This window comes from Apostichopus japonicus, chromosome 22 (assembly GCF_037975245.1).
Source record: "Apostichopus japonicus isolate 1M-3 chromosome 22, ASM3797524v1, whole genome shotgun sequence".
Lineage (NCBI taxonomy): Eukaryota > Metazoa > Echinodermata > Holothuroidea > Aspidochirotida > Stichopodidae > Apostichopus > Apostichopus japonicus.
Genome location: NC_092582.1, coordinates 9,249,036 through 9,274,518, shown reverse-complemented (window position 1 = coordinate 9,274,518; position 25,483 = coordinate 9,249,036). Strand labels below are relative to the sequence as shown.

At 35.2% G+C, this 25,483-nt stretch overlaps 1 protein-coding gene across 15 annotated transcripts in view; it reads right to left on the bottom strand.

Annotated features, from left to right (window-relative positions):
- Positions 1-280: 280 nt before the first annotated feature.
- The window catches only part of LOC139963946 (uncharacterized), a 78,882-nt gene continuing 53,679 nt past the window's right edge, over positions 281-25,483 (bottom strand). For 3 of the 15 annotated variants that reach the window (XM_071965187.1, XM_071965188.1, XM_071965189.1), the window contains 14 exons: positions 25,378-25,464; positions 23,937-24,041; positions 23,212-23,464; positions 22,366-22,509; positions 19,983-20,131; positions 19,223-19,387; positions 18,366-18,473; positions 17,556-17,612; positions 16,977-17,100; positions 14,438-14,566; positions 13,891-14,015; positions 12,431-12,517; positions 8,440-8,499; positions 281-4,779 (listed from right to left, as the gene is read on the bottom strand). In XM_071965187.1, coding sequence (XP_071821288.1) covers positions 4,597-4,779; positions 8,440-8,499; positions 12,431-12,517; positions 13,891-14,015; positions 14,438-14,566; positions 16,977-17,100; positions 17,556-17,612; positions 18,366-18,473; positions 19,223-19,387; positions 19,983-20,131; positions 22,366-22,509; positions 23,212-23,464; positions 23,937-24,041; positions 25,378-25,464 — 1,776 coding nt within the window. In that variant the 3' untranslated portion in view covers positions 281-4,596. The remainder of the gene's footprint in view (positions 4,780-8,439; positions 8,500-12,430; positions 12,518-13,890; positions 14,016-14,437; positions 14,567-16,976; positions 17,101-17,555; positions 17,613-18,365; positions 18,474-19,222; positions 19,388-19,982; positions 20,132-22,365; positions 22,510-23,211; positions 23,465-23,936; positions 24,042-25,377; positions 25,465-25,483) is intronic. The other 12 variants (XM_071965193.1, XM_071965195.1, XM_071965191.1 and 9 more) reach the window with 12 other exon arrangements.

The window sequence follows — 25,483 nt, the reverse complement described above, 5'->3', positions numbered from 1 at the left end:
TTGTGGATATCATATCAAACTTAGATTTTCTTAGTCGAAATATGGACTTTTCGAACATGTCCGTATGAAGCTACCATACATAATGCGTCTCTAGTTTAGTAATGATACCTAATCTATTATTAACCTCTCTAATGAAAGTATAGGAAAAAGCAACAATTATACTTTGGTCTAATGAAAATTTTCAATGACGATTTATATTACTTAAGTTTGGCAGTTCACTATATCACTTATTAGAAAATAAGACAAAGAAGTAGATTAAGAAAATAAAGAACACAAGAAATTAAGTTAAATTCAAACTTTCTTTTATTCAACAGAGACAAGACCCATGTCTTTGTTTATCTTTTGTCACTCTCTCTTTCTTGTTCTCTCCATCCACCATTTAAATTATTTTACAAAGAATAGTTCTCTATATTTTAGTCTGTTACCTTATTGATTGCAATTGAGTTACCTTAATCATCACCCAAAATTAAATATTTAATATTGTAGTAGTACCGTAGTTCATCACCATTATTTCGATAAAGGTTCAAATTTCTATTAAACCTTGAACTTGATGCTCCCGAGTCTACGAGAATTCGGTATTCATGTTACTAAAAATTCCAGGAGTGAAATAATTTACATTACTTACTACAAGGCCTACAAGCTCCATGGAAAGTGGCGAGGTATTAAAATAATCTTTCATTTATTTTCGAAAAATATTCACGGTAATTTAATACAGAGGGGACAATAAAATCAATATGACATATACCATGGTAATTATGGAAATATTTTCCATCGAAAAGTGCAGGATCAAAAAAACATTGGAAGCAAAATTAATTGGATAGCAGGCAAATTGATGAAGTAGGTATCTGGGTTTCAACTCATATAATCTGTTAAATATTAGGAAAAACATTACATTTTCATAGATAGAATAACAAGCATTTTAGATCTAACTTGATGTTTTTTTGGTTTTTGTCTCTTCTTCATCCTTGAAAATGTGCTCCAGGCAGAGAATAGTAATACCAAGTTTTTTCCAAATATTGGATAATTTTCTTTTTATAGAAAAAGTCAAAAGTCGAAGGAGCTCTTTTTGTTTGTCTTTCAGAGAATCTCAAGCCTATGAGTTAAAGTGAATATATTTCATAACTTTGAGATTATGGGAGTAACAAGAAATTGTTGTGCCTTCTATTTATTATAGTTGGTAATTTCCAACGGAAACACAGAGAACACTTTTTCCTTTTAATAAAAGGGTACATAACTATGCAAATAAGCATAGTTTTGATGTTTACTTTAAGTACCTTGTTTCAATCTATCAAAAAATCATTCTTAACGTTGCATGAAATTACAATTCTTTCAAACTGCAAAAGTAGGATTCTGACAACTACTTAAATGGCAGCTTCAGTTCAACTTTTCATTTTTATATATTTTTTTATAGCATTAACCAGTTTTCTTCTTTTATACAACATTCATTAACAAGAAGTTATCCTCCAATGAGAGGATTAATTCTGTTCAAGTGTGACAGTTAAAAAAGTGTTTGGTACGTTTAGTTAAAGATAGTTTCCATCTCAGAGACTTTTACTGTATTTTATGTTCAAACCAACTGCTGCTACATGATATTGATGAATGAAGTACTTTGGTCGCATACATTACAACACACCATGAATTGTAATGTCCAATACCCATTTATTACATAGAACTCAGACATCATAGGCTATATTATTTCTCACCTTATATTGGTGTTATTCACAATGATAGTTACAAGAAAAATCCCTAAACATCAGAGTTTTACATTAATTTCATATTCAGAGAAATATTCAAAAATGTATTATTTACTGATTCCTGTTATCTCTGACTTACACTAAATATCAAACTCTATTAAATTATTATTATTTTTTTTCTGATCATTAAAACCTACCAAAGTGTATAACACAAAAATTGATTGATGTTTGAAGATGTAAACCAGACAGTCAAGTGACCTTATATTGGTATAAGAATATTTACTGTAACACTACAGACAAGATTTCTAGTATTGACCACTGCTGAATTGGCACGATCATTAAAAACCTACCAGAGAATATAAGACACAAATGATTGATGACTTAGAAATTTTAAAAATGAATAACTCAAAGCAAGGATGGTGTGACCCAGCTTTAAAGAATCAAGCTAACATGTTCACACCATCGTGGAAGAATCAAACAGGGACATAAGCTGTGCTTCAACTACCAAAAATTTGGCAAAATATATAAAAACTAGAGAAAAACTTGGGACATTACTTGCAACCGTTAACTTTCTTATGCTCAAGGAAAAGTTGAAGAATTGAAACAAAAGGAAGCTAATGTCTCTAATTGTTACATTTTATCTGGAAATAATGCTGACAAATAACTTGTGTCATCGGAGAGGTGAAATCAACCATTTCATTCTGTTTTAGACTAACCCTGACATTTATATTTCACTTGCTCTCTGATAAAGAAATAACTATGTATATGTAAACACAAAATACTTTATCATTATCATAACAAAGACCAACTATATCCTTCAAGCAGGACATTTTGTTTAATTTAAAAAAATCTACAATTTTTTGATGAGGGAAATATTTTATACACTGAATTTGGCCAAAAAATGACTTCATCAGTTATTTCAACATCTATTCTTTTTTTGTTATTCAATTTTGTTTTGTTCCTGTTAAAATGTGGTCCCAATGGGCTGTAGAGAAGAGTGACTAATGTGAATATGTACATATAAAGTCAATGTAGATTAACAGCTTCTCTAATAAGCACAGTGAAGAAAAGTCTTCAAAAAGGTCTGTTCGATATATTTGAATAATAAATTTCAATAAAGGTAAGAGAACTTCAGATTAAGTTATAACAATTTTACACCCTTTTTAAAGACAAGTCAATTAACCTAATCCTCTTCCAACCAAAAAACAAAAAACAAAGTGATCATAATTTTCAAAGAATGAGCTTAATATTGGATGAAACTATTTAACAGAAAAACAAAAAAATCTGAGTTGAATTATTTGCTCGATCCAAACATTAACAAAACAGAATCAATAAGGTGAATCAGTTTTGCATAAGAAATGGGGGGAAAAATTGAGGAAAAAAAAGGAAAAAAAGCAAAGATCAAGAGATATTGACAATATGATACCGTAATATTTTCTTTGACAAAGTTTCCAATCCGTTACAGTTATTCGTCACCTACCAGAAATAATAACTATAATAACAAAAAATGAATTTCTGCAAATCTACTCACCACTTCAAACTACTATCTCAAACCTTGAATATAAGGGAACGAGTTCATTCCGTTCCCTGTTAGAAATAAAATTGCACATGACTTTTAAATACATCATTTCTCTCTTCACATTCTGTTTCTATCATTACCAAGCTTTACTACTTGACTATAGAGCAAAAATTATACCGATATTTAATTTGATCTGCTGAGAACGACAGACCGCCCCTTACCCCACCAAAAAAAGATTGCCCTCTTTCTAACAAATACCATCCGATCGAATGCATTTACTAAATCCTTCCTTATGATGATCCTCTTTTTCAAGAAATGTTTTAAAACTTGGAAGTTAACAAGAAATGCAACAATGTTTTAGATGAAGGCTGTATCATGTTTGGTCAAATGAAGTCATCACTTTAGGATCAGAAACAACCTTAGTATCCTTGTATTTAAAGTGCATTACAAAATGTAACACTTAGAAATTTAAGATGTTAAATTAATGTCACTTCTTGTAGCTAGATTGAAAAGGAAAAAAAAAAACAAATTAGTGATGTGATAAAATTAACAAATATTTTTCTTTCTTATGGAAACTAAACTTGATAAATTGTGTTGACATGCTGCAGAATTGTTAGCCACCGATGTGATCTACAAGTGTGGCTATTTAACACTCTGCATTCCAGTATAACATTAGATACACTATATGCAAACTTTTCTCTGTCATTCCTGTAATCCATGTGACATAAACTATATTGTCAATTGTAACATGCAATGCTGTATGAAATCAATCAGACTTCACTCTTAAATCAATGGGCTGTCAAACGCTTCTTCGATTCAGGCTATATTACTTTGTAGAAAGGTTTAACCGATAACTTTCGAAACTCTCAATTTTACATCAGATGGCATCGCTGTATTTTTTTTTTGGGTTCATGAGTGAGATGCATCATAATGAGTAAAGTTAACAACATTCCTCATTTCTTAAATTAGTAACATATTCCTTTATCAGACAAACCCCCCCGAATAAAGAAAAACGCAACATGTGCTTCATAAATTAACCATAAGTATGATATTAAAAATCATATAATCTTATGGGATAAATTACAAAGACATAGCAGTGATGAAGCATGAAATATAGAGCTTGCGTGTGGAGGAGAGAACAAACCTCCTTTATTCCAGGAAATAAACAGTATTACAGCTGATGAACAGGACAAACATTGAAGCTAAGGAGTATCACAAACTGAAACAGGCACAACTTGCTTTTTAATACACATCCATTCTTGTCTCTCAGTTAAAGACCATCACAATCTCTGAAACAATTTCCTTCCAAGAGTGTAAAGCTGGGTGATCCAGAGAGATACTTTAATAGTTCTGTGTCACATCTGAGTCTGTTGTTTCCACGTATCACCTAGGATATTGCCTCCTGGCTCCGTATCTTGAAGGTTTGTTGGTGCCGCCCGGAGCAGGAAAGCTGGCAGGTTGCGCCATCTGAGAGGGGTTAAACATGAGTGGTGCACCGAGAGGAGGTGGTGCTGCTGCTGCAGTAGCTGATGGTGCGGTACTCGTCTGTGGTGCTTCTTTTATACTCTATTTGAAAGAAAGAACGAAAGAGTAAGAAGTTATGTATGGTCCATTTATGATATTTATCACAATGCTACATATTAATAACCAAATATGTTATGGCTTCAAATCAGAGGAGGTGCCTAACGTCGATGTCTGGTCTGTGTGCATAGTAAAATGCAACCTACTTTCGAAATCATGATGATGTGAATCCTAACCTGTAATGTGTGAGCTGACAACAACAACAACAACAACACATATATAATTTCTACATATATATATATATATATATTGTATCAACGAATCTCTTGCCAGATGCAGCCTTAGTATCACAAATGATTTTGAGTTGGTTAGCATCATGATGGATCTCTAGAGTAAGGCAAAATATGTCGCTAACACAAAAATAGCATAGTTCCATACAAGTGGGAAAAGTCTACAGTGGAATTACGATCTTCCTTACTGGTTTCGAAACTTCTGGACATACAAACACTGTGCAGAGCCTAATTGGTTAGCATGTCCGCATATGAAGCGGGAGGCCCCAGGTTGGAAGCTGGTGGAGGCTGGAAGTTTTCTCATTGTTCTAGATTTTCAACTCATTTTTAACTCATTAAAATTTCAAATATAAATGTATCAATGTAAATGAAGAAGTAAAACTCTTTGGAAAATTAAAAATGGAGAAACTATTTGGCTAGAACAGGATTGTAAACATCGACCTGATATTTTATACTAAAACACTGAAACAAAATTAATTTTGAAGAGCTGAAGCTACCACATGGCTACAAATGAAATGTGACGAACTATGAATGCAACATTTCCTAAAATGAATACCCCACCCTCTCTTGAAAACCTTGCACTTTAATATGGGCAAATCTGGATAGCTCAGTCCATGACAAAATATGACTATGTGATATTTTTAAACTTTATGTTCCAATTACATAGATGATTTTGTCAATGTTCACATGATTTTATCTCAACAAACTTTCTAACCAAAACAACACTTTTTTTTAATTAAATCAACGTTAGCAGCTTGAAATATTAGTAGATTACAAAATGAAGAGAAACTGAATGTAAGATAAACAGGTTATTTTGCCAAACTAAGGGTTTTGCTGTTTTGAAAGAAAAGAGAGATTGAAATATTCATAAATATTACACTTTAAATACAGATCGATACAAATCAAAAAATTTAAATAAAATCTGAATAAGTTGTTATCTAGGCACAAATTTCTATTCTAATTACTAAGAATACCCATTCATTGAGTTTGAGTATTAATTGCAAATTGCAGAAAAAAAAACGGTAGGGCAATTCTTGGCAGCTAATAAGCAAGCAAATAGCTATTTTTGGTTAAAATCTCTTTCTTCCCCACAAATTTTATGTATTAGAAAAGGAAAGCAATCATTGTGGGACTTTTAAAGGACAAGCCGACCTGGAGAAGAAACTTTCAAAATATGTCTTTGTCAAAAATAAAGTCAGGGCTGGTGGAAGTTTAAAAGCAAGCATAGTTAAAATAATAAAAGTATCAATTGCAGACTGTTGATAAAATTATTTTGTAAATGAGTCGGCTTTGCGATACATCTCTCCTACTTGATGATCCCATTTATTTAAAGAAGTACCATAAAGCAAATAAATACAAATATGTGGTAGCAAAATTTTGCTGTTTGTTTCAGATTAGGTTTTCCCCAAATCATTTAACTTTCACTTGCCAGTGTTAGTACATACTACTTATGGCAATGCAGGCTTGGATGCTAACACACATATCCGTTAATAATTTATTCTTGCAAAACAGAAAGTCAAGACTTGTTGTAACAAACAGAATTTGAGCTGCTTTTTTTTATTCCAAGTATGCTAAATTTAATACAAGTAAAATTCATGGAATTTAATATGCTATGTTTACACCAACAGTGGTCTTAGACAGCAGGGGGGGGGGGGTCGACATCAAGGGGTCAATGGCTTTGTATGATTATTTGGTAAGTTGCATAGTATTAGCAGAGTGACATAGAGGAGGGGAAGGAGGGGAGAGGAATGGGTCCTCAGAGAGAGATACAGTTGGTCATTAACTAGATTCAAATTCCATTTGCATTCGTTTTCTCTTTGGTTTTAGTGGGGGATCATAAATATTAATTAACAATAAATTTGTTGCATGCTGCTTGCTCATCTCATATACAGCATGAATAGAAAAATAACAGCTTTACATTGTTTTAAAATTGCTATTGTTTTTCCCTCTCACCTGTCAAAAGTTGTCTTAAACTCCTGATTCAGCTTTTAACTTGTACGTTCAATGTCTGATATCATATAAAACTGATGAGGCTTATAACTGTTGGTGGACTAGCATTGCAAACTACAGTAGTCTGACTTGTATTAAGATGAGCATAATTCTGTCTAAACTTTATAATAGGCAATCACTGTAACGAGCTTGGGTATAACCAAGCAAATTGAGATCGTCAATCATCAAACACGAACATGGAAAAATGTACATTACATTTACGAAAACTTACATCCTCAACTACTAACCATCAAAACGACAGCTTTGAGACAAACACAACATTAATTCCCTGGATGCAAACATAAGTACATCTTTTGTAACAAATTTCAAATCAAGGAAACATAATTTGAGAGAGAAACAGGTTATTTATTATTGTTTTGCATCCCATCAGTCTCTCTGTATTTCTTACGAATCAATTATTATTTGCACAGATGCTGAGTAACAATATCACATGAAATGATGGAAAGCCTAAAAACAATAATTTGTGTGATTAAATACTTTCGATGAATGGTATATAGGAAACCTGAGACGAATCAAAAACACACTGTCCATATTATGAAGTGTTAAAATGTAAATGAAGTTCTTAAATGAAAAAAGGAGGTGTTTATACTGAATGTGTATGATTTAACCTAAATTTTACTACAGAGATAAAAATGTGATTTCTAATTGCTTCTTCTTAATATGTACAGTAAGAAGGCCTTGACACAATAGTCTAACACCACATATATCACACAAGCTATTGGATGCTTTCAATAAAGCAATGTATCAACCACTAATGTTCAAAACAGATTGTGTAAAATTTGGAGCATCACAATTTAAACACACTAATAAATAACTCATTTTTGTTTTTAAAGTACTTTCCGTGAGGCTCTGATCCTCCGAATTATTGCTATCCGTGAAGGATGACTAACATCGAACAATTACTGTGTGGATACACTACTGTATGTTTACTGTGGCAGTAAGATGCTCATTAATATTCGAGAATGAGTGACCATTATTGACTTTCTAGCATATTTGGGGGTAATACTGATAACCTTGAAGATGCAGAACAACAGGCCCTCCTTACCCTTGAATAGAACTCCAAAGAATTGGAAGACAGATAATCAGTTGAGGGGGTGGGAGGGGGTGAGGGAAATGGCGGTTGGGGGGAGGAGGGATGGAAGAATGATGGTAACCTTTATTGAAGTCCATACATGACCTTAAAACTGGCCGACTGCCCAAGTTTAAATTTCAGGTCTAGAGCACGCTAAAAAATCCTACTTTGTTAAAATTTGCTTATAGGCTAATAGATCATTTGATGTCATGATAGCGAGAAGATAAAGCCAAGCAGAGGTAATGTCCCACGTGCATATGATATATTTAAAAAAAAAAAACAGAGAATAATAATAAAATGAGAGAAGCATGCCAAGAAAGTATCTGATTATACCTGGCTGGTGAGGTGACTGACTTCCTCTGACAGAGAACTCCGGGAACTAGAATGGGATAACTGCGCATGCAGAGAATAAAATGAGACAAGCAAAAACGTCTAAAAGACCATTACCAATAAGCGAGGGAAACAAAACTTAAAAAGGTTAAAAAAAAAGGAGATAACTTGCAAATTTGAAACTTGCAAATTTGAAACAAGGGGGTGAATGGGGCGGGGGAAAGAAACCAATGTAAGTGAAATTCCTGTTAGGAAGCACCATTTTAAAAGAGATTTCAAGTATTCTTTGTGTCATTTTGTTATTGATTGACATGATAATTTGAAAATGATTACAAATCCTACACCATCCACATCAAAAGTAGTCTGTCCTACACCTATATATGAGCAAATCCTAAACCTTAGAACTTGGACATATTCATCAAAAATTTAAATGGAAATGGTTTAATATGTAATTCCTTTCCTGGGTTTATCGTTTCGCTGTTGCTTTCTGGACAGTTTGCCATAGTGAGCAATTAAACAATGACTCCTTTAATCAACCTAGACCACAAATTTCAGTTTTCGAGATTTCCCCGGAAAGTAGATGTTCTTTAAATTCTTTGACATTCACAATTACAACAGGGGGGGGGGGGGGGGAGAAAAATACTGAATTAATGTAGAGCCCTGTCTTGGCTGAATAAAAAAAGGTTTATTTTCAAAACTTTGCAATTGACCCAGAGCAGACAGTTTTAGGCATGGGAAATACTAAACTTGGGACAAATTACAATAACTCTATAAATAGACATGCAAAGGATATGCAAATTAATTAAAATAAAAACAAGCAAGTCTAAATCTCTTATCAATCTACTTGGACCAACAGACAGCAATTCTTTGCATCACTTTAAACCTACAAAGTGATTACGGCAGCTTACTTTTGTCTTTATTTATTTTGACTTTAAATCTACAGTTGAACAAAATATTCCTTGTGTATTATTGGGAGTGTAAGAATGAAGAGTAAGATTGCAAAGGCAATTGGGCAGTATTCAATATGTTATCCATCTGATTTTGATATACTTATTTATAATCACAATTTTCATCGACTAAGATGCTTACTTTGGAACATAAATTCATTAAATATTTTTATATTATTTTATATTATTATTTATATTATTATTTACATGTTATATTTATATTTATTAAATAAAATTATCACATATTCCAGGTTGCTTTATGATAAAATGTGACAAAACTGTATCAAACAGACAGTTTTCACTTCAAAGTTGCAATGAAAGATTAGATTTTAAGATTTAAAGCACAGCAAAAAAAAACAAAAAAACCCCTTCTTGATACAGTAGTGCTCATATGATATAACAAATGAGAATACTGTCACAACAGAATATCTCGGCACCAGTTCCTTTTGTGGGAAAACAATTCTAACAATCACTGAATTGATCTAAGCATAGACATCAACTCTTCCGACATTCTCATTGTTCTAGGTTTAATCAATCTCTATACAAACTATGAAGATCATTAAACTGATACACTTTAGAAACGTTTTCCAGCAGTTGAAATACTTAAATTTTTGGGATGATTTTCTATGAGGTTTTGTACAATGGCTTAAAAGTCCTACACCAACCGCCAATGTTAGAGATAGGTAACAGGATTGCTATGGAGACACAGTCAACATTCATTCTGTGACCATAATGATAACTAAATCTGCTATTATCTGCTGCTATTCTAAGTGCCACAACTACTACTGGGAGGAACAACCACTCTGTATTTTATCCTCTATAGTATCATGTTTTCTCCATTTATTAAATGAAATAAAATGTTCTAACCACAGCAGTGAATAACACTTGAGGTAAAGGAATGCCATGCAAACTGACAGAAGGGGGAGGGAGGGGAGGGGGGGGGCATGCAAGGAACAGAGCTGCCACCTATAAAGTAAAACTTAATCTGTCTGAATAAATGGATATTATAGAAAGAAAGACACAAGTATGGCCTTACCTTGAGAAATTTGTTCATATGTTAAAACCATTACACTTTTGTACATTCAACCGTTCTGACTCACACCAAACTTAATCTTCATCATACTTCTACTTTTCTTTATTACTTTTTACAATTTTTGGGGGAAAATTTTGGAATATTATAGATACAATTTGCACCCCAACGGCACAGAAATTCAAACTTTAAGGGATGACATAGTTATTCTACCAATTAGTGTTTGATGTTCAAGCTGGAATGGTTGAACATGCAAACTGTAGTTTTTATCTTCTACGGTTCATTTACCATTAAAATTCTCAAGTAAAGAAAGGGGTACTGTAAGTAAAGAAAGGGGTACTGTAGGGGGGTGAGAGGTCCCACGAGGACTGAGACAGAAGACAACAAGCCGGTGATATTCACAGCGTAACAATTATAACGTCATTATGTTTTTTTTATCGTTTGTTTTAATCAGTTCAAGGGACGTCGGTCTGGTGGCCGACAAAGCGACACTTTTCTTAAAAGAGAAAATTATTCCACACTGTTCACTGAAAACTCCATCTCAAATATCTTGCTCCTAACTTGAGAAGCAGTTGATTCAATGTAACCTAATTTGACTGACTAATTCCTTGACCATTCCAGAGAATTGATCACAGTAGGTGGGGCTGAGATGTCATCACCACAGAGGTTTTTTTAACTAACTTTATTTTCCTATTACAATCTTTGTGTTCTTTTTATTCCTGAAATGTGATACCATTGGAATGCTTTCTTTGCTGTTAATGTTTTCTGTACTAGAATTTCATCAAAATACAACCTTTTGTAGAAATATTAAATATTTTCCTCCCTTTATAAGTGAACTAATTCTTACTTTAATCAAGAAACAAAAACCAAAAATTCAGCTGAACTGTCTTGATGACATCATTCACTCTGTTGCTGCCCGATACATTCACATTGTTGCCCGATACATTCACATTGCTGCCCGATAATTCACATTGCTGCCCGATAAATTCACATTACTGCCCGATACATTCACATTTCTGCCCGATACATTCACACTTCTGCACGATACATTCACATTGCTGCCCGATACATTCACATTGCTGCCCGATACATTCACATTACTGTCCGATACATTCACATTGCTGCCCGATACATTCATATTACTGCCCGATACATTCACATTGCTGCCCGATACATTCAAAATTGCTGCCCGATACATTCACATTGCTGCCCGATACATTCACAACGAGAAAGCCAGTGGGCTTATTGTGATTCCTTGCCAGTTGAGATTATAATCCCAAGATTTAATATCACATTGAACATATATAATCATGTACCCGCTATCTATCAACACCTTCACACAAAGTATGATTCAATTCTAAAAATGTTTACATTTGACTGTGTGACCTCATTAATATTCATGAGATGAGCACCAAAATCAATGCTATGAGGAATGGATTTGAGTTCAAGTTGCAGCACTTTATTACAAGCTATCAATGTAAGTCACTGGAATATCCATTTTAATTTGAAGAGAAACACAACTCCATTCAGGAATAGAAAAGAAAAGTTTCCCCCATAAAAAAATTCAATTATGAAACAGGATAGTACAACTCCTAGAAATGACAGAATTTAAAAAACTTTATAGAGAAAATATATAAAAGTAATGGGAAAAAATGAAGCTATTGAATTAAATAAAGTAAAGTAAAACCATTAAGAATTGTAATAAAGTGACTTTTAATATTTGTAAATAACATGCAAGTACTGTTTTTTGCTGCAATTTTCAAATCAGCTAGAAATGATAACACACAAGAATATTTTGAGAGGAAAGTAGGAAAAATTACTTCTGAAACTTGAAAAACATATTTCTGAACTAGAATTATAAGAGGAATAAAAATATCTGAAAGCTACAAACTTGAATAATACTGCAAATAATCAATCTTCAAATGTAAACTGGAAGTTTAATATGTAGCAAACAAAGACAGACAAACAGACAAACAGACAAATAAACAAACAAACAAATGGACTACATTTTACTCACGTTGTCCTGCTGAGGTACTGACAACTGCTGTGAAGAAGTTGGAGGAGCATTTGAAGTATTGAAACCGTAAATGTCAGGATTGAAAAACTGAAAGTGAAATGTGATGGTAGCTTGAAGGTAAATGAAGATGGTATATGCTGATGGGCATACCTCACAGATAGGACATTGCCTTAGCCATGCATTCAATTAAATGGGATATATGATTCGGAAAAGCCATTATCAGTAACTGAGACTGATACAGTGAGGAGGGACAGACAAAAAAACAGACAGACAGCACCAATACATAAAATTTTCAAAGAAACAATGAGCGACTTTGTATGCAAGGACGAACGAACTGTAGGATCGTATTGTCTACACCTATCTAAACAGAGCCTAACATGGTATGAACTATATGGGGTTGTAATTTAGAGCTAGCAAAACCAATAAAAACTACCTCATTTGAAAATCAAATATTACATGGACATCCAGATTATATTTGTTTTCTTCTTTTGAACATTTTGCAAATTTTATGAAAAATGTATTTCATTTACCTGTTTGTGTTCTTACATAGTGTGTGCTTTTTTGTACACAATTCTCACAAATGCTTTAGAGAAGCCATGATAGCTATGGAAACTTGCAGAGGCATGAATAAATTACATATTTTACACGATGTGGCGAAAACACAGGTGAGACATACACAAAACGTTCTTGATACATGGGAGTCAGTGAGACAAAGGTTAGACACTGTTGTGTGTGGAGGTGAGGGTGGTGGTGTGTACTTTTTAAGGGCTGTAAACCATTTCTTTCTCCTAGGATACTATCCTCTTCCCTTAATCCTCTCTTTGTCCCTCTACAGTTAATCTCCTACCTCTCCTCTTCCCCCTGCTGGTTTCTTTCTTCTCTCCATCCCTTGTCTAGTAATCCTCTTACATCTATCTCTTTGTGTTCAACCTGTCTATATTCTGTGCATGTATCTGTCCCTTCTGTTACTGTTACTTGTCATTTAGCCTCTGAAGAAGATCAGCCAACTTACTTTTATACAGTCTCTTCTTACACAGGCAGGCTCTTTAGTGGATAAGCAGTTTGCTAACAGTTTTGTTTTATTAAGATACTTACAAATCAAACCTGGAAAGGAGTTGAAGTTTTTATCTTAAAAGGTGATTTCCTCACCTTTTGCCTACAAATCTGACACAGATGGCTGTCATCCTTTATCATACTGTTCACAATCATACTGTTCACAATGTTTTTGCAAGCTTTATTGTGGAGCGATGAAGACAACTGAAATATTTCTGCTCATTAACATAATCTGGGTGCAGCAGTATCAACCAAACGCATATTTTCTGACAACTTGATTGCAAAAATATCAAGTATTTGATTTTAGTCTTTTCCGCTTTAAATTTCACATTTATTACAATTTATCATCCATGGGTAACCATTAAAGGTAATTAAAATTCTGCTATTATGCAATCAGCTATCTTTACCTGAGGTGCAGCAGCTTGGGTGTTGTTAGGTGTTGGCGGCTCTGAGTCGGGATTACCAACATGCTGCTGTTGTTGTTGTTGTGGTTGCTGCTGCTGTGTGTTTGCCTCGTTAGTATCTGGAGCTGTTTGAGAGACAAGACCATTAACAATAAAGATCATGAAGAGGTAACACACATTAGCTAACTACATTGTGAAGTGAAACATAAGCCTTGCACAGAAGGCAATCTGATTTCTTCTCAACTTTGAATCATCTATATACATGCATGTTTTTGAAATATCTGTCAAAATAGGTATGATTAAGAAAAACTTTGTTCTATTGACTTCTTCTTTGTTAACTGCTTCTTTGTGGCTAAGCGGTAAAAATTAAGTATGCATCATTGACATGTACAGAAAGAAGATACTGACTTTTTAAAATTTATTGAAAAAATGAAAAAAAAAAAAAAAATGGAAAAAATTAAGAGAGAAAAATCAAGCAACAAAAACTGATAAAAGTGACAGTAAAAAAAAAAGGAAGAAAGGAGCCATTTGAAACGGAAGAACCCATTACCTGCTTCTGGAATGTAGAAATTGACTGGTGCGGTGGTAGCGCTCTGTATAGGGGGCAGCAGAGAGGAAGGTGTTGGGACAGAAGGAGCACTAGAATCGTTATTGAGGACGTCGACATACCGCGCTGCATCTGCACGGAATGGATGGAATATGAGAGATGAGTTTTTCATGCCAAATGAGAGAAAGGACTGAATCACAAACTGTCAAAATAATTTGGTTCACAAACAATTCTTTTGGGTGTGAAAAAATTAAAATGCTTTTATTTTCCAATCAAAATTTTGTACAGAATTTTTCTAATAATACTGTAAGTAGTGAAAATTTATCATTTTTGAAATCAAAATACCTTTTTATAACATATTTTATAAATGGACCGCGTGAGAGGTCATGATTACTCTCATAAAACACACATTTCACATGAATATGTTCAGGGTTGGTGTCCACAGGAGTTCCATAAGACCCCTGTGGCTATCTTTTTAATCGCTAAAGCAGCTGTTTGCATCTGGACAACAAAATTGACCAAACTTTCTGGCTTTTACTCAAATTAACTGCCATCGTTCAAACTAAACCAGTTATTTCTAGACATTCTCAACTTGGAAAATTGCAAACTCATACATATGACACGACCAGACTGTACCAGCTATACAAGGCTATGTTTAAAGATCTGTCAGGGACTTCTCAACGACTTTCAAGGTGAAGTACAATTTTCACCATAAGATGTTTTTTAAGTTTTTAAAAGCATGTGAATGGATTACTCCAATAAATTGGATACATCCAAATTACAACACTATGAGCAAAGCAATTAAATCTCCAGAAAGCAACATTTAGGGATTTTTGTACATGTTGTGTCTAGTTTATCTGCCATATAATATACAACCAGGAATGGTACCTTGGAAAAAAAAGGTACCATATTGAATATTCAGAATTTACTGTATACTGTAAACACTGTATGGGAATACCTATGCAGTACTTAAATACAACCAAATTATACCCCCCTTCCACTGTTCACAACAACATATATGCTTTCATTTCAAAATGAATACAATCAAAGAGCATTTATAACAACAAAATATCCAACAGTCCATACAGTTTCTGATTCAGGCCTAACAGACAAAAGAAATGAGGAGAAATCAAGAATGCATGCTTTTAATAGTTTTTTTTTCAAAGTAAAAAGGGGAAGTTAAAAATAGATTCATAGCTATTGTCCATGGTTTAAAGTGTTCCTAAATAATGTTTTATAAACTTTTTAAGGTATATTTTAAGGTACCACTAAAACTGATTCATACAATTTACAAATTCCCTCAATCCCTTCCCTTCCCCATCTCACATAATTCTTCCAAATGCTCCTGGCATCTTCACAACTGTTATTTTTTGCACTCATAATCATGCCAATAAAATCTGATCTGAAAATATAGGAGATTTATAGATTCAAGTGATCATGGTAATCACATTACCACCCAGCTCTCGTGACAACTTATCTACGAGGTAACCATCTGTAACATAAAAATTCCCCCTTAAATTTAGTAAGTATGAATTTGTATGAATTCTAAAAATGCAAGCAAGAACGACATAATGCAAAATGCCAACCCAAGGAAAGATATACACAAAATGCACCACCTGTAAGACAAATATGAACAAAGGTAACTCCTAAATGAAAGCTATGAGCTGAAAAAGTCCCCTCATGCGAATAGAACGATATGGACAAATTAGACTTGTGAATGAGAACGAAAAAAGGACAATAACCAGTGAACAGTAGCTTCATTGAGCTAAAAGCAGAGGAGACATCAGAACATATTCAATGTGACCCATACCCAAGGAACTGGGTATAAATGGTAACCAATTCATGAAAACAAAACTGAAAACACTTAACGGTAACAAGAAGCTAACTATATAATTTTTTTTTTTTTAAGAGCAAAGAAGGTTGAATTCCAACCATTGACCTCACAATTAGTCCATTGTTCTGTCAAACAATCCAATCATAGAGGCTACATTTATTCACTATTGAAGTCAGAAGTCGTAACAATTTGGATACCACGTAAACAGAGGTCAGGACCTTCCTCAAATCAATACAACCCTGACATTATTAAATATATCAGAATAGACAGCTGACAGGGTAAATGTCAAGAAATATTAGTCCTAGAAATGAATTCACAGTGATTATTAGATAAATCAGGATCAACACACACTCAGGAACACAACTTTATAGAGGCTGCAATGGGCCCAGGCCCTTTACTACTTAGAGAGATTTCAAATTTTCTAATTCAGTACAACAGCTTTCAGAACGTGATAAGAGAGCAAAAAAAAAAGGATAGGTAGAAATTAAACGGTAAAAAAAGTGCAAAGGTTTACTTTCATGTTACACAATTTGTAATAATTTGCTGTGGTACGTTTCAAGTCGATCACAGGCATCAAACATTTTTCTATCATCTCTTATTCTTTACTCATGAATTTACTTGGTATCTTTCATCATCCCTGCAAGAATGATCAAACGAGAAAATAACTGCATATACGGTAACCAAATGCGATGGAACTTGTAAACTTACTTGTTTTTCTTGAGAATTTGTTCACCCCTACAGGAGGGGCTAGACCCCCTGGCCCAGCCGATGGTCCAGCCTGCTGTTTAATTAGCTCCATATCTGATGGGGGAGGACCCTGTGGGACGGAGTCCTACATGAAATAAATATAGAAACAAAGCAAAATTAGCGTATGGATCTAAAGAGGATAAGCCTACCGTTCCTTCCTGACCCACAGAGTTAAAATGTCCTTGAAAATGTGTACAGAAACAATGGCCTATCTGATTTTTTCTCAACGGTATGGTTGTATCTCATAGCTATTAACTTTATTTTTCACAGAAAGTTTGTTACCGTTCCATTGAAATGCGTAGCCTTCGCAAATATAAAATTTAAGGCCGAAAATTGCGTTTCAACAAGCAGAAAACATTGCACATGTGAAGGTTTACCATACAGGTTGCATGTAAATGTTAAACATGTCCTTAGAAATTATAATATTAAAAAATATTTATCATCATACACATTGATGGGTTCTTGCTAGATCGTAGCAATTACACCTTTATTATAAAAGATTATTCAAAAAACGATAAAAGACAGCCACAGTGCGCTCACATCATCATCACCGCCTAGAGTGTTCACCCATTTCTTCTTCTCCGAGTCCCAGACAATCTGTAGAGAAAGTAGGATGATACCACCTGAGAATGTTCTACAAATGCTCACAAATATTGGACATTTCGAACAAATCTTGCACTTTTTTCCCTCCAAACCAAGTTCAAATTGACTGCAGCACCGGTGGAAATTTGTCCTCTGTGCCCCTACGCCCCTTGTTGTGATGCCCATTCAGTGAATATGGCTGTAGGTGCCCCCATAATTATCTCCAACAGAGCTGAGAACAACTGTCTGAAATGCTAGCAATATTTACACCAGACAGGAGTTTACTGAGCATCTGCGGGAAATGTCAGAGAACCCCGTCCGGTTCTGCGAACTGTTCTGTGAACCCACAAATTTTCCTATTTTCAGTCATTTCTGTGCGGGGGGAGGTGGGGGGGAGGTGGGCTTCCTCTCACTTTGGATAAAAATACCTTGGTGCCCTTTCAAATTTGTAAAAAAAAAATTGGGGATGGTGCATCAGGGCCTTGGTATTCCAAGTGGAGGTCCTGATCCTTTGTGGGGTGGCCAAAACATTTAAGGCTCAACAACAAACCTTGTGGAAACTGAAACGAGGGAATAATCTTGCACACTGATTACTACAAATAACACCTCAGCACACTTAATCACCTTCTCCCCCCAGTAAACTCAATCCCCCAGGCCAAACTATCCGTCACCTGATGAGGGTGGTTAATTTGATGAGGGTGAAAATAGGGGTTATCAATCAAAAAAAATGTTTTGAATAACAGGGCATTAGAGTAGAAAGGAACTTACTGACTGTGAATTATCATCTGGTAGATGAATTTCTTTCCCATTCTTTGATCTGAGTTTGTTGAATAATCCACTGAACCAACCTCCTCCAGCACCACCTGCACCAGGAGCCTACACAGGAGAGGATTAAAAAAAAAACAATTCAGTGGCTTCAGAGCTTCCTGTTTTACTTAATACAGCCAAATGAAAACTTGGCAAACATCGTCAATCCAGAAGGTACAATTGCATTCTAATTGCAATACATCTGATGTAAGGTCTTTGCACTATTCATGTTATTTATGAAATTTCAAAGAGCAAAACACACAATCAGATCTACTTTGTTTCATGTTTTTTATACAAAGAGGAGAATGATGGAAAGATACATACTACCTTTAAACTGAAAAAGATAAAAAAGTTTAAAGTCTGACATTTTCTGGTCAGGAAAAGCACTGATGTATTGATAGTAACTCGGAGTGACTCGGGGTAACTTGGAGTGTTAGCTCAGTGGTTTACGCCGGTGCCTTTCAATCATAAGGTCCCCGGTTCGAGTCACTCCCAGATTAATATATGTCATCCAGTTATAGAGTTGTTGACAATTAACAATTCATAGATGTTAAATACGAAGGTAAGAGACTGACTTCGGTCAGCTTGCTGCTTTGATAAGCCAATGAGGCTTCTTCGTGAGTTCCTGCTTGCAGGAGGATCTAATATACATACATACATACAACTCTATAAAAGGGCTTTAGCTTTAAGAAAATCCTCACAGAGAAAGCTGCCTGACTTATTACCAATGAACTTTAAGAGAACAATGAAAATCAAATTGAAAATGATGCAAAACAAATAATCGATGACAGGGACTAAATGGAATGATCATAAAGTACCTGGGCCGATTCTTTAGAACCGTCCTTTGAAACCTCTTTAGGCCTCCCCTCAGATCGATTTGAGCTTCCAGATACCGTTCGCGATCTTGATTGATGAGTGCTCCCGGACTGTGTCCGTTGCCTGTGAGTGGGAGCTGTTATTGTGTCCGCAGTGTCAGCGCGACTCTGTGAGAGAAACAATTTCGATCGAATCAATGGAACAATTAAAAGCTGTATGAAGACAGTATTTCCTCTATTGCTCCACCTCTGCCAAGTTTGGATATGTTAATTTCTAGTGAGCATGCATTTTCTGATATTTGCTGGTGATTATGCACACTGGATTGACCAAGATTTTGTCCACTATTCACCTTCCTATTACAATGGGGGCAGAGAAGAGGGGAGGGGGAGTTTGTGTGTGAAGGCAGGTTTTGTGGAAAACCTCCAAAGTGCCCCTTTTCTTATAATAGCCCCTTTCTGTCCCTTTACGCAATGAATACCCTCCCGCCTTCCCAAAGGTGCAGTCTCAATTGTGTACTGAGGGTAAAGTGCTAAAACATTACCAGATAGTAAATGAGATATATGAGGTAAATGAGGTATGGGAGGTAAGTGAGTTATATGAAGAAAGTGGGATAGTAGACTGGACACAAGTAAGAGAGAGCAAGGTAAATTCTTGGTAATCCTGTCATTAATTAGAACACTACTTTTCATCAACATGTACTCTGAACCTACATTTGAATAATTTTTACTGAAGACTATTTGATCGTTACTCTCTTTTCCTTACCCTTTGAGTACTTTGCCTGTAATAATCAAACCCTGCCTGTGATGTCATGGACTCTCCATAGTCTGTTGTATCTCCACAGGTTTCTGTGCCCGTAGTCGTACTGTACTCGCTAAAATTGCTGTTGGCTGAGGCAGCCAGGTTTACCTCACCTAATTAAAATGAAAACATGAAGGCACAAAATTAGTTATGCATGTATGTACGGCTAATAGATTGCTATGCATGTATGTACAGCTGGTAGATTACAATGCATGTATGTACAGATGATAGATTGCTATGCGTGTATGTACAGATGATATATTACTATGCGTGTATGTACAGATGATAGATTACTATGTGTGTATGTACAGATGATATATTACTATGTGTGCATGTACAGATGATAGATTACTATGTGTGTATGTACAGCTGGTAGATTACAATGCGTGTATGTGCTGATGATAGATTGCTATGCGTGTATGTACAGATGATAGATTACTATGTGTGTATGTACAGATGATAGATTACAATGCGTATATGTACAGCTTATAGATTACTATGCATGTATGTGCTGATGATAGATTGCTATGCGTGTATGTACAGATGATAGATTACTATGTGTGTATGTACAGCTGGTAGATTACTATGTGTGTATGTACAGCTGGTAGATTACTATGTGTGTATGTACAGATGATAGATTACTATGTGTGTATGTACAGATGATAGATTACAATGCGTATATGTACAGCTTATAGATTACTATGCATGTATGTACAGCTGATATATTACTATGCGTGTATGTACAGATGATAGATTACTATGTGTGTATGTACAGATGATAGATTACTATGTGTGTATGTACAGATGATAGATTACTATGTGTGTATGTACAGATGATAGATTACTATGCATGTATGAACAGATGATATATTACTATGTGTGTATGTACAGATGATAGATTACTATGTGTGTATGTACAGCTGGTAGATTACAATGCGTGTATGTGCTGATGATAGATTGCTATGCGTGTATGTACAGATGATAGATTACTATGTGTGTATGTACAGATGATAGATTACAATGCGTATATGTACAGCTTATAGATTACTATGCATGTATGTGCTGATGATAGATTGCTATGCGTGTATGTACAGATGATAGATTACTATGTGTGTTTGTACAGCTGGTAGATTACTATGTGTGTATGTACAGATGATAGATTACTATGCGTATATGTACAGCTTATAGATTACTATGCATGTATGTACAGCTGATATATTACTATGCGTGTATGTACAGATGATAGGTTACTATGCATGTATGTACAGCAAATAGATTGCTATGCGTGTATGTACAGCTGATAGATTACTATGCATCTACATACAGATGATAGATTACAATGCGTATATGTACAGCTTATAGATTACTATGCATGTATGTACAGGTTGTAGATTACTATGCATGTATGAACAGCTGATATATTACTATGCATGTATGTACAGCTGATATATTACTATGTGTGTATGTACAGCTGATAGATAACTATGCATGTATGTACAGCTGATAGATTACTATGCATGTATGTACACCTTATAGATTGCTATGCATGTATGTGCAGATGATTGATTGCTATGCCTGTATGTGCGGATGATAGATTGCTATGCGTGTAACTAAACTTAACATACTCAAAAAGTTGGAACCACCCATTTTGTATTCTATTGCAATTTCATGAATTGTGTCATCCATTTACTGGAATTAAATGGTAAAATGAAACACATTTAATACCTGGTGCTAGGGAAATTTGTCCTAACTTTGAGCAGTTTTGACTCAAGAAGCTTAAAGATATAATAAGACACGCAGGATCTGATCAAGCCGATGATGTAATCAGGTAGCTCATTAAAGGACAAAATTCAACCGCAGAGCAACATCAGAGAGACCCTCAATACTGTTGTCCTTTGAAAGAACATGTGTGCTATGAGAGGATCCGGATGTTCCAATAATACAGAGTTTGAAGTGGGAGGGACTTAACAAGAATCCCGCAGGTATATCTTCTATGCATGAGCATCACCAGAAGAATAGGTCGCAACAAATGCATCTCAGAACATCAGGTGCGGATACATGCAGGGCCCTCTCTCCTGAATTATTTACCTTTTTTCTTTCAGAAACGGGAAACACAACGGAACATATCGCATGTTCAACATATCGCATGAACACAACGAAACATATCGCATGTTCACATGGAGGGGTGTGGGAGGGAGGGGGGGGGGGAGTTGGCATTCCTTACTCTTTACAAAACTTCAATTTCATTACGGGCAGATACTTGTCTCCGAGAACCCTCCTACCAGAAATCCTGGACCAGCTATTGATTAATATAACAACATCAAACTTAAATAAAAATCCCTCCTACCTTGATATTGTTGGTTCTGTTCTGCTACATATTGCTGACCTTGCCATTGCTGATTTGCATTATAAGGAACCTGTTGCTGCGAAACATCCTGGTTATATGTAAACCCCTGGCCAGCGTCTGATGTAGGTGTAGGCTCTCCACCTTCTGAACATTGAGATCACAATAACAAACAGAAGCAAATAAAAATGAAACTTATGGTGTACAAAAGATAAAACTTCTATAGTACAGTTTGCTATTCTCAATTTTGACAATCTATAAAACACTGGATTCAAAGTTTTAGCAGTACTTTAACATTAGCATCAATATGTTTGGTTTCAAAGGTTATATCTTTAAAGGGCAGTTTCTACAAAACTGCCACATTCCTGCTATGACCCTGCTGCCCCCACCCCCCCTCAATCTGATAGAAGAGTGTGTAACAAAGAATCTCAACAGTGAGAATAGATTCATGAAAACTGTTTTCATTACTTACAACATGTTGTAAACTGTGTCCAAATTTGCTTAAGTAAGAATAAGGTGTCTTATTTTACATGTTATAGATACAGGTTTTTTTGTGCCTACCAATATATTTTACCAAAATAATATAAACCTGTTAGCAAACTGCTTATCCACTAGAGAGCCTGTGTAGGAGAATGTGTTAAAGTAAGTTGGCCTGACGTTTCGATCCTAGCAGGCAGGATCTTCTTCAGAGGCTAAATGACAATAATGTTTTTTTCTTGTTTTAAAAAAAAAAAAAATTTTTTTATTTAGCCTCTGAAGAAGATCCTGCCAGGATCGTAACGTCAGACCAACTTACTTTTACACAATATATTTACCATAAGAGCTTTGCATACTCTGGATTAGACTTACCTTCTGTTTGTTCACCTGTACCCTGTTCTTGATAATTCTGATACCCCCACTGTTGGTTGTTATTATAATATTGGTTGGAGCCCGACTGATCTTGATACGACTGGTGGTAATCCACAGGGGGATAGGAGGGTTGTCCATCAGTCGATGGGGTCTGGTCTTCATTGCTGTCTCCGCCTATAGTGCTCAAGTTAGAGTAGGACTCTGTCCATGGCATGGGTGTGTCCGACTTTGACGGGGGCTGGATGGTTCCATCCTGGAACAGACAAGTGGGTTTTCTTTCAAATTCAGTATATATGCAACAAAGCTCATGTGAAAACTATACTGTCAGTCCAATCCTAATAATAAATGTTTACAAGTAATTCAAGAGATGTACCGTAAGTCTGGGACAAAGAAACTTGTTCCTCTTCCTGGTGGAAGTTTTGCAATGGTTTTTACTCAGTTAAAATAAAATCTTATCTGATGACATCTAGTTATAATGGCACATTTACTATTCAACTTTCCCTTTTTGGCATAGTTTGGCATACTCCTCTATTCCTCTATCAATCAAACAACTTTGAGACAGAATAATACTGTAGGTTAATTCCATTTTGGTTATCAAGTGCTACAATATATATAAACACCTCCCATTCTTGCTGAAAGCTACAATTAGTATCAACTTCAGGAGAAAAATATATTTGTAAAACATAAATCCTCTCAACTTTGTAAGAAAACTACTACTACTATACCTTCATCTGAGCAAGGATGCCTTGAAGTGTCATCAACCATTGTGGTTCAGTCAGCTGAAGGCCATCATAGTATTGGGTATCATGGTGCTTCAACCTATTGGCAAGCTGTAAAGGGAAAGAATTTTTGGGAAAGAAGAGGAAGAAATAATTTACTAGAGCATAATTAAAATCTTGTTTAAAGGGAGTGAAGACTCCCGCACAAAGAAACGTCTCATGCCGGTAATCTGACCTAGTTTTGAATGAGGTGTAACAGAAGTGTTAGACATCACCATCGATCCCAAAAAATAAACACACAGCTTGCTACCGTTGGTAATTAGACACTAGTGTACAGTCAATACATGCAGCTATGGTCAATACCCACAACACAGTGTACATAGCAGCGATGGACATCTCAGGTCTAGATTAAAGATAACAAGGTATCAAATTTCATTACTGTCTGCATTTTGTAGCGACACAAGAAAACCTTCACCTGCAAGCAACGGAAAGTTAACTTTTTTCAGAGGCGGCATGCGGTTTGGGGCGAGTCTTCAATGCATATTGGGGCATAGTACTTAACTGTTACAACTGCATATATTAAGTCCATAGGGAAAGTGTATGTAAGGAGGGAATTAAAATAACAGATGACATCTTGGTGGATAAGTAGTTGTGGCTGTTGCAATCTCCAGACTTTGGAATGGCCTGGCAACTCCCCACAACAATGAATGAAGTGGTTGAATCCATATTCATTATTCTCAATGATGACATCACAAAGAAAGTAAACAGATTTAGCCAAGAAACAGAAAGAAATAAGATGATTTGCCATTTTTTATGTTTTTTTTGTATTTAAAAAGAAACATCCAAGTTTCTACAGTGAAAGGTTAGTTGTGATATAATTATATGCTACTTTGTGGATTAATGTGTCATTATCCCTAACTGAACCTTGTATTTGTTTTTTAATTTGTTTAATTTAGGCACTAACGACCCTATTGCAATGATGGCTCCCCTTGCCAACATGAAGTTCTCTACATACCATATACTACCAGTTTTAGAGTCAAGATAGGGAGAACCGCTGGAATTGTGAGAGTTCCTTAGAGTCTCCTTAAACTCCACTCGAGCCACTCCATCCACCTCCACCCCCCCACCCTCAAGAGAAAAATGACTACAGTTGTGATCCAAAAAATGGACAAAAAAATCACTATTTGAAAGTAGGAGAGTATCTGTGAATCTGTAGGAGAGATTGACATTTGGCCTGGTAAAAACCTTTGATGAAATTTGTATGACATCCCACGACCACTTTGCTCACTCATGATGACCATTTTTACCTTGTTAAGAAGAAAAGATAAGAGGGCACTTTGCCTTAGAAGAGGGAATTTGATTTTTTTCATACTTCACTGTGCATGTTTTCATTCATGTCTTCAGGATAGCAAGCACACATAACTTGAACACGTAAACTTTCACTTACCTCACAAACCTGCTCCACCAAAGTGAGACTATATTGCTCCGGTTTATACTGGATAGACCCTGCAATCACCTCACAGTACCGCAAAGCCTAAAGGAGGTAAAGAATT